General features: G+C 39.4%; 1 protein-coding gene across 2 annotated transcripts in view; it reads right to left on the minus strand.

Moving 5' to 3' along the window:
• B3GLCT (beta 3-glucosyltransferase) overlaps positions 1-17,724 on the minus strand; it is a 120,815-nt gene that overhangs the window by 38,092 nt on the left and 64,999 nt on the right. For both annotated transcript variants that reach the window (XM_064586249.1, XM_045869271.3), the window contains exons 10-11: positions 16,237-16,306; positions 9,576-9,689 (exon numbers count right to left, since the gene is read on the minus strand). In XM_064586249.1, coding sequence (XP_064442319.1) covers positions 9,576-9,689; positions 16,237-16,306 — 184 coding nt within the window. The remainder of the gene's footprint in view (positions 1-9,575; positions 9,690-16,236; positions 16,307-17,724) is intronic.

Below are 17,724 nucleotides of genomic sequence, written 5' to 3' on the forward strand. Positions count from 1 at the left end.
ATGGAGGCTAAAGAGCATCCAATAAAGAATGAATGGGTCAACCAGGAAGTTAAAGAAGAATTTTTTAAAAATCATGAAAACAGGGCGCCTGGGTGGCTCAGTTGTTAAGCGTCTGCCTTCAGCTCAGGTCATGATCCCAGGGTCCTGGGATCGAGTCCCACATTGGGCTCCCTGCTCGGCGGGAAGCCTGCTTCTCCCTCTCCCACTCCTCCTGCTTGTGTTCCTGCTCTCACTATCTCTCTCTCTGTCAAATAAATAAATAAAATCTTTAAAAAAAAAAAATCATGAAAACAAATGAAAGTGAAAACACAACTGTACAAAATCTTTGGGATGCAGCAAATGCGGTCCTAAGAGGAAAGTATATAGCAATACAAGCCTTTCTTAAGAAACAAGAAAGGTCTCAAATACACAACCTAACCCTGCACCTAAAGGAGCTGGACAAAGAACAGCAAATAAAGCCTAAACCCAGCAGGAGAAGAGAAATAATAAAGATCAGAGCAGAAGTCAATGAAATAGAAACCAAAAGAACAGTAGAACAGATCAACGAAATTAGGAGCTGGTTCTTTGAAAGAACTAACAAGATTGATAAACCCCTGGCCAGACTTATCAAAAAGAAAAGAGAAAGGACCCAAATAAATAAAATCATGGATGAAAGAGGAGAGATCACAACCAACACCAATGAAAGACAAACAATTATAAGAACATATTTGAGCAACTATATGCCAGGAAATTAGATAATCTGGAAGAAATGGATGCATTCCTAGAGACATAAACTACCAAAACTGAACAGGAAGAAATAGGAAGCCTGAACAGACCCATAACCACTAAGGATATTGAAGCAGTAATCAAAAATCTCCCAACAAACAAGAGCCCAGGGCCAGATGGCTTCCCAGGGGAATTCTACCAAATATTTAAAGAAGGGGTGACTGGGTGGCTCCGTCGTTGAGCATCTGCCTTCGGCTCAGGTCATGATCCCAAGGTCCTGGGATCGAGCCCTGCATCAGGCTCCCTGCTCCGCGGGAAGCCTGCTTCTCCCTCTCCCTCTCCCCCTGCTTGTGTTCCCTCTCTGTGTCTCTGTCAAATAAATAAATAAAATCTTTAAAAAGAAAAAAAAAAAAAAGAATACCTATTTTTCTGAAACTGTTCCAAAAAATAGAAATGGAAGGAAAACTTCAAACTCATTTTATGAGGCCAGCATTACATTGATCCCAAAACCAGACAAAGACCCCACCAAAAAGAACTACAGACCAATATCCCTGATGAACATGGATGCAAAAATTCTCACCAAAATACTAGCCAATAGGATCCAACAGTACATTAAAAGGGTTATTCACCACGACCAAGTGGGATTTATTCCTGGGCTGCAAGGTTAGCTCAATGTCCACAAATCAATCAATGTGATACAATACATTAATAAAAGAACAAGAACCATATGATCTTCTCAAAAGATGCAGAAAAAGCATTTTACAAAGTACAGCATCCTTTCTTGATTAAAACTCTCCACAGTGTAGGGATAGAGGGTACATACTTCAATATCATAAAAGCCATCTATGAAAAACCCACAGCAAATATCATTCTCAATGGGGAAAAACTGAGAGCTTTTCCCCTAAAGTCAGGAACACAGCAGGGATGTCCACTATCACCCCTGCTATTCAACATAGTATTAGAAGTCCTAGCCTCAGCAATCAGACAACAAAAAGAAATCAAAGGCATCTGAATTGGCAAAGAAGGCAAACTCTCACTCTTTGCAGATGATATGATATTTTATGTGGAAAACCCCAAAGACTCCACCCCAAAACTGCTAGAACTCATACCAGAATTCAGTAAAGTGGCAGGATATAAAATCAATGCACAGAAATCAGTGGCATTTCTATACACCAACAACAAGACAGAAGAAAGAGAAATTAAGGAGTCGATCCCATTTACAACTGCACCCAAAACCATAAGATGCCTAGGAATAAATCTAACCAAAGAGGCAAAGGATCTGTACTCAGAAAACTATAGAATATTCATGAAAGAAATTGAGGAAGACACAAAGAAATGGAAAAACGTTCCATGCTCATGGATTGGAAGAACAAATATTGTGAAAATGTCTATGCTACCTAGAGCAATCTACACATTTAATGCAATCCCTATCAAAATACCATTAACTTTTTTTGAAGAAATGGAACAAATAATCCTAAAATTTGTATGGAACCAGAAAAGACCCCAAATAGCCAGAGAAATGTTGAAAAAGAAAAGCAAAGCTGGTGGCATCACAATTCCAGACTTCAAGCTCTATTACAAAGCTGTCATCTTCAAGACAGTATGGTACTGGCACAAAAAACAGACACATAGATCAATGGAACAGAATAGAGAGCCCAGAAGTGGGCTCAACTCTGTTCAGCTAATCTTCAACAAAGGAGGAATGAATGTCCAATGGACAAAAGACAGTCTCTTCAACAAATGGTGTTGGGAAAATTGGACAGCCACATGCAGAAGAATGAAACTGGACCATTTTCTTACACCACAAAATAGACACACACACACACACACACACACACACACACAAATAGACTCAAAATAGATGAAAGACCTAAATGTGAGGCAGGAATCCATCAAAATCCTTGAGGAGAACACAGGCAACAACCTCTTTGACCTCAGCTGCAGCAACTTCTTCCTAGAAACATCGCTAAAGGCAAGGGAAGCAAGGGCCAAAATGAACTATTGGGACTTCATCAAGATAAAAAGCTTTTGTACAGCAAAGGAAACAGTCGACAAAATCAAAAGACAACCAACAGAATGGGAGAAGATACTTGCAAATGATATATCAGATAAAGGGCTAGTATCCAAAATCTATAAAGAACTTATCAAACTCAATACCCAGAGAACAAATAATCCAGTCAAGAGGTGGGCAGAAGACATGAATAGACATTGCTGCAAAGAAGACATCTAAATGGCCAACAGAGAAATGGAAAAGGGCTCAACATCACGACATCAGGGAAATACAAATCAAAATCTCAATGAGATACCACCTCACACCAGTCAGAACGGCTAAAATCAAGTCAGGAAACGATGTTGGCAAGGATGCGGAGAAAGGGGAACCCTCCTACACTGTTGGTGGGAATTCAAGCTGGTGCAGCCACTCTGGAAAACAGTATGGAGTTCCTCAAAAAGTTGAAAATAGAGCTACCCTATGATCCAGCAACTGCACTGCTGGGTATTTACCCAAAAGATACAAATGTAGGGATCCAAAGGGGCACGTGCACTCCAATGTTTATAGCAGCAATGTCCACAATAGCCAAACTATGGAAAGAGCCAAGATGTCCATTGACAGATGAATGGATAAAGAAGATGTGGTATGTATATATATATATATATATATACACACACACACACACAATGGAATATTATGCAGCCATCAAAAAAATGAAATCTTACCATTTTCAATGACGTGGATGGAACTAGAGGGTATTATGCTAAGCAAAATAAGTCAACCAGAGAAAGACAATTATCATATGATCTCACTGATAAGAAGAATTTGAGAAACAAGACAGAGGATCATAGGGGTAGGGAGGGAAAAATGAAACAAGATGAAACCAGAGAGGGACACAAACAGTAAGAGACTCTTAATCTCAGGAAACAAACTGAGGGTTGCTGGAGTGTTGGGGGGTGGGAGGGATGGGGTGGCTAGGTGATGGACATTGGGGAGGGTATGTGCTATGGTCAGGGCTGTGAATTGTGTAAGACTGATGAATCACAGACCTGTACCCCTGAAACAAATAATACATTATATGTTAATAAAAATAAATAATACACCCCTGATTTCAAAAAAATATTTGGTGACACAACAGAGAACAAGCTAATATTAACTAATATTAAACCACTCAATTTATTTTCATTTTTCTTGATCTCTTTATGTATTTTTAACCATTATTTGAAAGCCATCTCAAACTCCTGTTGTTACAAGATAGAATATAAATAGCAATAATGTCAGACTAATCACAAATTAAGAAATCAAATAAGGAATACATGAATAAATGATTATTAAAGACAACTTAAACTGAAATCTAAAAAGCAAGCTTAACCAAAAACACCTCAATGTAAAATCATTTTTCAAGAGCCTGGGGAAGATGGCAGAGGAGTAGGGAACCCTAGTTTCATCTGGTCCCCGGAATTCAGCTAGATAGCTATCAAATCATTCTGAACACCTGTGATCTCAACCGGAGGTCTAAGAATTGCTGCAATTCTACAAATAGAAAAGCGACCACTTTTTGCAAGGTAGGAAGTGCGGAGAAGTGAATCGGAGGCAATATATTGGAAGATAAACCCCTGGGGGGAAGGAGCCTCCATAAGCCTGATACCGGAAAGTGATATAGCAGTGGGGCATAAAATCAGAATTTATAGAATTGTGTTCCCAAGGGGGACGTCCCTGCCTGAAAGGTGCTCAGGTGGCAAAGCAGGCAGAATATAAGGTGGAACAGCATGGTCTCAGGATCCCAGGGTCACAGAAAGAATGGGGGTGCCTGAGTGTGGCAGAGCTCCCAAGCATCGGAGCAGGGAAGCCAGAAGCAATCAGCAAGCCCAGGAGTGGACTCTCAGCCCTGTGTTGCTATAAACCACAAACCACAGCATGATCGGTGGACTGCTGTCTGAGCAGGGGCCTAGCAAGCGGCAAAACAGTGGCGAGAGTCTTCTCCCTGCCCCAGGAGGAGCGGCGCATGTGTGCGCTGCAGGAGTCTATATTATAAAGTTTGGAGACGTAACAGGGTCATGTGCCTGAGATAAAAATGCTCAGTCACAGGCTGGGTGAACAGAGTGTGGATGGAAACCAGGGAGATAAGAATGACTGACTGCTTTTCTGTGAGGGCTCACTGAAGAATGTGGGGTGTGAACTGTCAGTTCTGGGGCTGGAGACCGGGGTGCAACCATTTTCATCCTCTAAAGCTGAGCAGAAAGCCTTCAGGGAACAAAAGTCACATAGAGCAACCCTAAGCAGCTTACACTGAGCCCGGCACCCTAGCGAGGGTCGGTGCAACCCCACCCAAGCAAAGACACCTGAGAATCAGTGCAGCAGACCCCTCCCCCAGAAGACCAGCTGGAACATCAGGCCAAGACCAAGTTTACGAAGCACACAGAATTGCAAAACTCCAGGGTTAAGGGAAAATAGTATATAGAATTTGAGGTTTTTTTCTCATGATTCATTAGGCTTTCAGTTTAAATTTTTTTTTCTTTTTTTCCTTTTCAGCTAGTTTCTTATTTTTATCAACACTTTTAAGTCTTTTTTAATTTTCGTTTTTACATTTACATATATATATTCTTCATTTTTGGCTTCCTTTCATTGTATTCAATTTTATTTTTGTATATACATAAGTTTGTCTTTCTTTACAATTTTGGGATCTATTTTCTAACAATCAGACCAAAATACACCCAGGACCTAGTGTATTACTCTGTTCAGTCCACCTGTTTGATTATATTCTCTTTTTCCTTTTTTTTCTTCTTTGGTTTCTGATCGCTTCTGATTTGTTTAGTACATATTTTTCAGGGGTCATGGTTGATATTTTTGTATTTTGTTATCCCGTTCATCTATTCTTCTCTGGACAAAATGACAAGACAGAAAAATTCACCCCAGAAAAGAGAAAAAGAGGCAGTACTAACTGCCAGACACTTAATCAGTATGGATATAAGAAAGATATCAGAACTAGAATTGAGAATAACGATTATAAAGATACATCCATATTGAAAGTGAGGGGAGTGAGAACCATTTATCATGCTAATGGACAAAAGAAAGCTGGGGTAGCAATCCTTATATCAGACAAAATAGATTTTATTTATTTTATTTTTTATTTTTTTAAAGATTTTATTTACTTATTTGACAGAGAGAGAGATAGCGAGAGCAGGAACACAAGCAGGGGGAATGGGAGAGGGAGAAGCAGGCTTCTTGCCGAGCAGGGAGCCCGATGTGGGACTCGATCCCAGGACCCTGGGATCATGACCTAAGCCGAAGGCAGACGCTTAACGACTGAGCCACCCAGGCACCACAGACAAAATAGATTTTAAACCAAAGACTGTAATAAGAGATGAAGAAGATCACTGTATCATAAAGGGTCTATCCAACAAGGATCTAACAACTGTAAATATTTTTGCCCCTAACATAGGAGCAGCCAATTATATAAACCAATTAATAACAACATTAAAGAAACACTTGATAATACAATAATAGTAAGGGACTTTAACACCCCACTCACAGCAATGGACAGATCATCTATGCAGATCAACAAGGAAATAAGGCACACTGGACCAGATGGGACTTCACAGGTATATACAGAGCATTCCATCCTAAAGCAAAAGAATACACATTCTTCTCAAGTGCATATGGAACATTCTCCAGAATAGATCACACACTGAGTCACAAATCAGGTTTCAACCAGTACCAATGATTGGAATTATTCCCTAGATATTTTTAGACCACAATGCTTTAAAACTTGAACTCAATCACTAGAGGAAATTTAGAAGGAAAACAAACATATGGAGGTTAAAGAGCATCCTACTAAAGAATGAATGGGTCAACCAGGACATTAAAGAAGAATTTTAAAAATTCATGGAAACCAATGAAAATGAAAACACAACTGTTCAAAATCTTTGGGATGCAGCAAAGGCAGTCCTAAGAGGAAAGTATATAGCAATACAAGCCTTTCTCAAGAAACAAGAAAGGTCTCCAATACACAACCTAACCCTACACCTAAAGGAGCTGGAGAAAGAACAGCAAATAAAGCCTAAACCCAGCAGGAGAAGAGAAATAATAAAGATCAGAGCAGAAATCAATGAAATAGAAACCAAAAGAACAGTAGAACAGATCAATGAAACTAGAAGCTGGTTCTTTGAAAGAATTAATAAGATTGATAAATCCCTGGCCAGACCTCTCAAAAAGAAAAGAGAAAGGACCCAAATAAATAAAATCATGGATGAAAGAGGAGAGATCATGACCAATACCAAGGAAACACAATTATAAGAACATATTTGAGCAACTTATAAGCCAACAAATTAAGCAATCTGGAAGAAATGGATGCATTCCTAGAGACGTATAAACTACCAAAACTGAACCAGGAAGAAATAGAAAACCTGAATAGACACATAACCAACAAGGAAATTCAAGCAGTAATCACAGATCTCCCAACAAACAAGAGTCCAGGGGAACTCTACCAAACATTTAAAGAAGAATTAATACCTATTCTTCTGAAGCTGTTTCAAAAAAGAGAAATGGAAGGAAAACTTCCAAACTCATTCTATGAGGCCAGCTTTTTATCTTGATGAAGTCCCAATAGTTCAAAATGGACAACAGAAAGCTGGGGTAGCAATCCTTATATCAGACAAAATAAATTTTCTAGATTTGTATTTTGTTATCCTGTTCATCTATTCTTCTCTGGACAAAATGACAAGACAGAAAAATTCACCCCAGAAAAATAGAAGTGGAAGGACAACTTCCAAACTCATTTTATGAGGCCAGCATTACCTTGATCCCAAAACCAGACAAAGACCCCATCAAAAAGAATTACAGACCAATATCCCTGATGAACATGGATGCAAAAATTCTCACCAAAATACTAGCCAATAGGATCCAACAGTACATTAAAAGGGTTATTCACCATGACCAAGTGGGATTTATTCCTTGGCTGCAAGGTTGGTTCAACATCCACAAATCAATCAATGTGATATACTACATTAATAAAAGAAAGGACAAGAACCATATGATGCTCTCAATAGATGCAGAAAAAGCATTTGACAAAGTACAGCATCCTTTCTTGATTATAACTCTCCACAGTGTAGGGATAGAGGAACATACCTCAAAATCATAAAAGCCATCTATGAAAGACCCACAGTGAATATCATCCTCAACAGGGAAAAACTGAGAGCTTTTCCCCTGAAGTCAGTAACACGGCAGGGATGTCCACTATCACCACTGCTATTCAACATAGTACTAGAAGTCCTAGCCTCAGCAATCAGACAACAAAAAGAAATCAAAGGCATCAGAATCAGCAAAGAAGAAGTCAAACTCTTACTCCTTGTAGATGATATGATACTTTATGTGAAAAACCCAAAAGACTCCACCCCAAAACTGCTAGAACTCATACAGGAATTCAGCAAAGTGGCAGGATATAAAATCAATGCACAGAAATCAGTTGCATTTCTATACACTAATAATGAGACAGAAGAAAGGAAAATTGAGGAATCGATCCCACTTACAATTGCATCAAGATACCTAGGAATAAATCTAACCAAAGAGGCAAAGAATCTGGATTCTGTAAACTACAGAACACTCATAAAAGAAACTGAGGGAGACACAAAGAAATGGAAAAATGTTCCATGTTCATGGATTGGAAGAACAAATATTGTTAAAATATCTATGCTTCCCAGAGCAATCTATACATTCAATGCAATTCCTATCAAAATACCATCGATATTTTTCACAGACCTGGAACAAATAATCCTAAAATTTGTACAGAATCAGAAAAGACCCCAAAGCCAAATGAAAGTTGAAAAAGAAAACGAAAGCCACTGTCATCACAATTCTGGACTTCAAGCTCTATTACAAAGCTGTCATCATCAAGACAGCATGGTACTGGCACAAAAACAGACACATAGATCAATGGAACAGAATAGAGAGCCCAGAAATGGACCCTCACCTCTATGGTCAACTAATCTTCAACAAAGCAGGAAAGAATGTCCAATGGAAAAAAGACAGTCTCTTCAACCAATGGTGTTGGGAAATTGGACAACCACATGCAGAAAAATGAAACTGGACCATTTCCTTACACCACACACAAAAATAGACTCAAAATGGTTGAAAGACCTAAATGTGAGACAAAAATCCATCAAAATCCTAGAAGAGAACACAGGCAACAACCTCTTCGACCTCAGCCACAGCAACTTCTTGCTAGATGCATCTCCAGAGGCAAGGGAAACAAAGGCAAAATGAACTATTGGGACTTCATCAAGATAAAAAGCTTTTGCATAGCGAAGGAAACAGTCGACAAAACCAAAAGACAACCGACAGAATGGGAGAAGATATTTGCAAATGACATATCAGATAAAGCGTTAGAATCCAAGATCTATAAAGAACTCATCAAACTCAACACCCAGAGAACAAATAATCCAGTCAAGAAATGGGCAGAAGACATGAACAGACATTTTTGCAAAGACGACATCCAAATGGCCAACAGACACATGAAAAAGTGCTCAACATTGCTTGGCATCAGGGAAATCCAAATCAAAACCTCAATGAGATATCACCTCACACCAGTCAGAATGGCCACAATGAATTATGAAGGTATAAAAAAATACGTTAAATAATCCTAATTGTCATATGCTCAGTCAGTCATATCAACATGGCCTAACAACTTACAACCTTTCTTAATACTTATAAAGCAGCTCTTAATCTGAGAGAATTGATCCATATCCATGGGTAAAGATGTTGGGAGGGGAAGAAGCGAAACTTACATAAGGCAAAAATCATAGTATTTATAAGATATTTCATTTTTATCCTAATTTAGGATAATGGACATTCTGAATAAGAGTAGTATGAATTAATGACTCACCTCTATCTGTATTGGGAATCCCCAGATCTACTGTAGGAATGGAACTTTCTGCGTGATCACTGTAGTATTCAATGACACTTGCCTGGCCCGCCCAGGTCTGCTTTACAATGGGGACTGAAAAAATGAGAGGAGTGACAGTCACTGGCACAGTTCTGCAGGAAAGCTTAGCATCATGAAGGGGAGCACAATCACCTATAAAGGAGGAGAAGCATTATTTGTTCTTCGGGTATCCCAACCTGCATGCTTTTCCTACCCTGAGAAATGTCAGGTTGTTGGTTGATGACAACACCTGTGTGGAACCCTCTCCTTGAGACGTTTTCAATGTACGTTAAACCCCAACCCTTCTCATTCCTGCTGATTCCTCATTCCTCGAGTCCATGTAATGATCCATTTCCTAATCTGCTTATACTGTAGTGTTTTAATTTTCCTCTTTCCCCCATAGGCTATTTCATTTAAATTCACAACTGGATTTTTCAAATGCTTCTTGGAGGGGTGAGGAATATAATTACTTCTAAGGGATGGGAATATTCTGCGTTTCTGGCTGAGATGCAAATATGTCTCCCTTACAATGGTGGGGGGGGGTAGGGGGCTTCTCAAACTATTCACATCCCCACCCAACGATTCCAACAGAACCACGAAATCCTATCCAGGGAATGACCCTACCACTGAGAACCACTGCCTAGGATAGCTGATATTCTTGTGCTACACTTCTGAAAAATGTGGAAGAAAAAAGATTGAGAACAACTGCAGATTTTTTACCACTACCATTAACAGATAAATTGTTTTAATAAAAGAAATACAAACAACAGAAAACTTTCCCAGTTTTCTGTAATTTAAAGCTATTTTAAGCATCTCCTATCTCCACATTTGACAGAATTCTACCTGATCACTATTTGATATTAATTCACCCGACCAAATATCTGCGTAATTATTATATATATATTTTTTAGCTACTATCTGTGCATCTCTAAATTTTGAGAAGAGGTTTCTGTTGTTTTAATAGAAAAAAAATCATCCTATCTAGATTGCAAACCCTGGCAGTTTAAGAACCTCCACTCCAGTGAACTAAATCTTCAGGTCAGTATTTTGAGATTTTTTTTTTTTTAAAGATTTTATTTATTTATTTGACAGAGACAGAGATAGCAAGAGCAAGAACACAAGCAGCGGGAGTGCGAGAGGGAGAGCAGGCTTCCCGCTGAGGAGGGAGCCCGATGTGGGACTCGATCCCAGGACCCTGGCTTAAGGCTATTTTTGGAACTAGTTTAAAGGAAGGTTTTATCCATAAAGGCAATTCATCATTTGGTACAAGACTGTTGCCACCATTAAGAATCATATAAAGATACACCAGCCATTTTAATATAGTAGGGTGCTATGATTCTATAATCCCAGAAGCATTCAACAATTTTTATCATCTGTCCCCTAATCACTGTAACTCCTGAGGCATTTGCCATATCTGGCAGCTATAAAGAATTTAAAGCTAAGCCTAAGTCTTCTATAACAGCAGGTAAAGCCTTTATTTTTAACTAGGGTTGATTCTAAGTTACTTAAAACTTTTAAAATATTGGTCGATTTTATTAGCAATGTTTGAATTCTAAATTGAATTCATTCTAGTTATAAAATATTTTATATTGAGGCACTGTGTTCCTAAGTATATTAAACTTTGAGAAAATATTTCAATAGTTACATGATCAATTATCTCATTTTCAATACAGAGAGGCATACTTTCTACCCCCCAATAAAAACACTAGTGAATGCCTCTTTCAAGAAGGTTTACCACAAGATAACTTATAATTGGAGCAAAGTAAAACTTGTGCTATTAAAGAAAAAACAAACCCCACTGCACAGATGGTATAAATCTTCCACATGGCTTTACAGACTTGAAGCAGGAGGAGATGTGTCTCGCTAGGAAGCACAGAACACACATTTTTACCCTGATGAATTTACTTGCAAACTGATTACAAATGAAAATGAACTAGACACTTAAACACTGTACAAAAACTACCCCACAGTCAAATGTGAATGACTCTCGATGTTAAGGTATCTGCTCTTTTCACTTGACAAATGGACTTCTTGTCTCCGTATGCACGTCAATGGCAAAACCCTGGCTGTGCCTCTCTCCTCCGGAGAGGGTTAAGACACAACCCCCGATTTTAAAGATGAGGTGTACGTACGACTGAAAGGCATCCCTTGGGGGCTGATCTAAAACATTTTCAGGCAATCTTGGAACCTCTTTATCGGTTCAACAGCCAGGGGGAGATCCGAATAGGGCGGCACCTGACTCCCTCCCTCTCTTCAATTAATTAATCTGATCACATCAGTTGACCCAGAGTGAAGCCTTCCACCTGGCTGCATTGTAACCCAAGCCTCATGTCTGAAATAAGCAGACAGCCCAGTACCTGTAAGCCTCTCTAACCACACACCCCTTTCAATAAGTTTGTTCACATTGGCTTCTTCCAGACAAGATGACTGCGGTAAAGATAACAGGGTGTTTTGTTTTTTCAATCTGAAAGGAATAAAGTGTTTATTTTTAGGTGCTCAGGAAGCTGTGAAAAGGAACGAAAGGCTGAGCAAATAGCAATTTTACCTCTTTAATCAGAGGGGACTGCAGCGGGAGAGCATCTCACGACCCAGCACTTGATGAACAAAGCAGTGGCTGCCACCAGATACTTAAGACACTCACAGGAATGGTGTGGCAAAATGGTGCAAAAAAAATTCTTAACATTTTCTGACAGCTCACGTCACACAGTGGAAAAACACATAATCCAAGAGGAAGTGAAGAAGCTGAATATTAAAACTCCAGAGACCTTCTCCTCGCTTAAATATAATTTTACATGCTATGCCTAATTTGCTTTATATAATACGTTTAAAGTTTCTTAAAACCCTATACTAACTGCTTGCATCTCAAGAGTGTGTTGCTATTTCAATGGTGTCAATATGTATTTCTTTCTTAAGCCAAAAGATAGAATATATTTTTGCTGTGTCCTAAGAATGCTTTATTTCATTTAAATCAGAATCCAGACACAAAGCAGTTACATAAATGTTTGTTTCACCGTTAAGCAAAAAAGGTACAAGATGTTAATACAATTTTTTTAATTTTGGAGCTTGCCTCATTATCAGTTCTTCATTGAGAATATAAAAAATGAGTTCAACGTATATTTTCCCTTGCCTTGACTGGAGCCTTTTTTTTTTTTAAAGATTTTATTTATTTATTTGAGACAGAGAGAATGAGAGAGAGAGAGAGCACATGAGAGGGGGGAGGGTCAGAGGGAGAAGCAGGCTCCCTGCCGAGCAGGGAGCCCGATGCAGGACTCGATCCAGGGACTCCAGGATCATGACCTGAGCCGAAGGCAGTCGCCCAACCAACTGAGCCACCCAGGCACCCTTGACTGGAGCCTTTAACAGAACGTGCCATCCCTCACCCTCACCCTGGACATGGCTGACATTATAAGGAGTCAGGAATGGGGGGCATCGCGAGGGGTCTTCTGCTGTCCCCAGGGGCAGTGCACCCACAAGTGAGAACCTGCCACCAGATACGTCACCAACCGTATAGCCAACTCTCAGTTTTTCAAAGATAAATACACAGTCTTATCTTTGGGTCTTTTTCCTTCATTGTCATCTGGCCTTTGTAACTTCAAGTGTTTCTACCACAAAGTGCACGGGGAAAGAAAAAAAAAACCCACTCCAGTCCATGTATTCGGCTTGACTATAGCAGTTATATGCTTGGACAGGGGTGGCAGTCTGAATGCCCAGCTTGGTTTATATTTTAGATCCTCTGTGGATTTCAATTTCTGGCTCTCCCCATTGCTACTGAAAATAGAAAGCCTACATTCCCACCTTCTGGCCAAGTCAAAAGTGGCCTTGAGTCTAGCAGAATGTCAACATGAATATCAAATACCATTTATCAAGTGTTAAGATCGTTACATCCAAGGAGATGACAGTACAGCTATGCTGTGGCAGAAAGAATTTGGGATTTGGAGCCAGAAAACCTGAATCCCAGCTCTCCTACTCAACAGTCTACAAGAACGGGCCAGCTGAGTCTTGTCCCGCACTCCGCTTTCTCTACATGATCAAGGGAATCACGTTAATTATCACATCATAAGGAATTGTCACCATGAAGGCAGATGATACAATGTATGTAAAAAACACACCAGAAAATGTAAAAAAGATGAGCAGACGCAGTTAACATGGTGTTGTCAATGTAACGAATATGATTACTGGATAATTCTCTGGGCCAACTGGTGGTTAGACTAGTCTTCCGAAAGAAAAAGAGGAGCCCAATATGAGGAATTCTTAATCTCAGGAAACAAACTGAGGGTTGCTGGAGTGGGGGTGGTGGTGGGAGGGATGGGGTGACTGGGTGATAGACACTGGGGAGGGTATGTGCTATGGTGAGTGCTGTGAATTGTGCAAGACTGTTGAATCACAGATCTGTACCTCTGAAACAAATAATGCAATAGATGTTAAGAAAAAAAAAAAAGATAGCAGGAGGGGAAGAATGAAGGGGGGGAAATCGGAGGGGGAGATGAACCATGAGAGACGATGGACTCTGAAAAACAAACTGAGGGTTCTAGAGGGGAGGGGGGTGGGAGGATGGGTTAGCCTGGTGGTGGGTATTGAGGAGGGCACGTTCTGCATGGAGCACTGGGTGTTATGCACAAACAATGAATCACGGAACACTACATCTAAAACTAATGATGTAATGTATGGTGATTAACATAACAATAAAAAAATTTTAAAAAAAGAAGAAGAAGAGGAGCCCAGTGGCCTGACAGGCTTACTTCTATCCAGCAATATGGATATCAAAGTCCCTAAAATCCTGCTGCCTCAGACTATCTTTTCAAACAAACATCCAAGTTTAAAGATGGCTTGCCACAGAAACCCAACTGTGAAAACCTCATAACACCTTTTAATTAAGTCTCAGGCTTCGGTGACCCCAGATTCAAATTCATAGCAGTGAATTAATGCATCCAGCTTTGGGAGGTTTGGTTTTAATGCTCCTTACAGGCTTTTAAGATTTGTAATTTTTAAAGACCTTTGACTTGAAATTCAAATGTAAAAGCATTTGATGGATATCTGAAAAGATTATCTCAACCTGATGCAAATAAGAAAGCAATAAACTAGATCATTCAAAATTACTAAATTAAAATTAGCAAACTTCTTTTTCATTTCTGTAGAATATGAAAAATACAACAGGGATGATCCCTAATTTTACTGCTTTACTGTCACTTGAAAAATGTTTCAAAAGAGAAAATACCACCACCACCACCATTCTTAACATCAATATTATGAAAACAGTCACTACTTCCAAGTGCAGCTTCAAGATCCAATAAATCAATTTGAACACTTCTGCGGGCTATTAAAAAAAAAAAAAAAAAGGCAGTCCCTTCATTCATTTCCTTTGATACTTTTTTACAAAATATGTCAAACCTTGTCCCCAAACGCCCTCCCAGATTTGCTCCCAAAAAGCAAAAGGATATTAAATCTAGGTTAATTTTTGTGAATGATGAAAATTTTAACTACTATATTGATTTTTAATAATCTTTAGGACTCCTTGTATAATGAGTGCATATATTAGGTTGATTTAATAGGACTTGGCACTTTATATGACTATTTTAGGTAAATATGAAGGTTTATAGTTACATACTTGTATGATACTGTACACATAACCAGATTTTAATTGATGTTAATATCTGAATACTTCAATCCCAAATTACAATATTTTTTATTTGTAAAATGTTCCCCTTTAAAGTATAATATTTAAGTATCATATTATCAAATAAATAGTATAAATGAACTTCCCCCATAGCTCCAATCCCACGAAAACGACAGCTGGTTTAGAAATCTCTTCTACACAAATATCACACTCTTGATGAAATCGACAGTCTTTTCATGGAAAAAAATTAAAATAAATGCTAAAATTAGAAAATGCAAAAGACTGTCTAATTTTCAATTTCAGAAAAGTGCAGCTTGAAATAAGGCGAAAAAAGAAAGAAATTATGTCTACTTATATTTAGGATGGGCTTTTTCTTTTACATTATCACCATAACTTAGAATTCTGTAATGACACCAAAAACTTGAATAAAAACAACATTCATCTGCATGCCAAGATTTTCTTAAGAAGGGACCGCTGTGTATAAGCCACCTCTTGCCTTTTCTGCAATATAATCCACTCATGAGTGAATACATATCTTTAAAAAGTTCCCAAGTGTGCATCTACCATAATGTAAAAAGATGTCTTTGAGAAAACATCCTTTTTTTGGCATTCTCTCACCTTGAAATCCCCTCTAACATTGTTCATACAGTTCAGAGCCGGTGCATGGACATGATAGGACATTATTCTGCAAAATGGATTGTTATTCACACATTGTGTCCAAGATTGCCACAGCTGTGCTTTCCCATTTCCAATTTAAAACACTGCTCTGAACAGTATTCAGAAGGGCTAGGGCCACTCATGTTTCGACACAAAACAGTCCCTTCTAATTGATCTTGGTGATTGAAGTGGTATGATGAGGAATACTAACTAAATAACTGCTTTCACTTCAACAGTATATATGTCATTATCCCTTTCTTGAGTTTCTCTCTGGTTTGTAGTTTTTTGTTTTTTTTTTTAAGGCAGTTGGGATTTTAAAAGTTCAACAAAAAGGAATAACACAAAACCTACTTCTATCACCATGAAATTTCTTGCATGTTTTTACTGCAAAAAATATATCCTCTTTCTTCACTGGATTTCCCTAGAAAACAAGAAAACATATATGCATATATGAGTCCGTGTCATATTAACACCCACATTCACACCCGTTAGATCTCGCATGCCGTAGAGGTGACCTTCACCAACGTCAAGGACATCAAACCTGTTTCCGGGATTAAGTTTTAGGGGAAAACAGGAACTGTAATTCAGCTGACAAGTCCTCTGACGTCAGCCAGACCTGGGCCCGGATCCCAGCCCTGCCCTGTGCACACGGTGTGATCCAGACAACATTCTTCAGCTCTTGACTTCAGTCTGCTCGTTTCGAAGATGGTCAGAATAGCCACCAGTGAAGCCGCTGTCATTGCTACATTTATTCAGCACATTATAACTGCCCAATAAATGCTAGACACCTTTCCTTTTCCCAGCTGGTGAAGATTTTGACAAAGGGAGAAAACCAGTGGTCTGTGTTTGTGTACAACAGGAGCAGACTCTCTCTTGTGGGGCTGGTCTCACTTTAATGTTCAAAGTATCTTTATGGCCCCTTTATTGTCTACCCAAGTCTAGGCTACAGCAACATTCTGTCTTCTGCCAAAGGGAGGATTACTTCAAACACTTGGGTGCCAGGAAGGAGGAGCAATTACGGAGCCCTGACCTGGCCTAGCCCCAGCTGACCGCTCAGATGAAAGAGGCACACAGGGGGATTGTGGACAGCCTACACTCAAGGCCATGGACTGCTTCGTGGGGTGTTCTGACCCCTTTATCAAATGTCTTAGGCCTTTCATAATATTCAATCATGACTCAAACATCATCTGGGGCCAGTTTATAGTGACATTTAACCACAGCTTTGTCGTATAACTCAAGACACTAGGAGGTTGACCCCACCAGACTGCCCAAAAGAGTATTAAAAAACAAGCAAGCATCATGTCTAGAAAGACAGGAGACAGGTTTTCCCCCTCAGGAACTAAGAAAATATTACAGATTCTCTCCCATTACTGCAATATGTGTGTGTGTGTGTGCGCGCGTGTGTGTATACATATATTCATCTTTGAATATGCAACACACAGACTTCTGTGTGACCGCCTTGAGAAGAACAGACAACATTTGAGGGTGAGGAATATATTTTCCCTTCTGAGAAAGAACTGTTAACAACTTAGTGAGTTTCAGCGGTCTTCAGGCTCATCCTGGGGACTGGACCAAGGGAATGCCGTAACAAGTAAGTTCATTCTGAAAGCTCTGCTGGACAGTGCAAGGTGAGACCAAATCAAGGTCTTCAGGTGAGAGGAGACGGGCTTGAGGAGAAAGCTTAGGTATAGCAGGAAATGTCTGAAATCACCCTTCTAGGAAGTGGAACAGAAATTCCAGTAGACACATGCTGAATCATCAAGAGAAATGACTCCAGCATACTGACTCGGAAGAGCTGTGGCAGGCAGTTCCGCACGGAGGCTCCAGTGTGAGTCTGTG

The sequence above is a fragment of the Mirounga angustirostris genome, unplaced genomic scaffold (genome assembly GCF_029215605.1).
Source record: "Mirounga angustirostris isolate CCGP_5_RB_7025 unplaced genomic scaffold, mMirAng1.0.hap1 SCAF_3, whole genome shotgun sequence".
NCBI lineage: Eukaryota > Metazoa > Chordata > Mammalia > Carnivora > Phocidae > Mirounga > Mirounga angustirostris.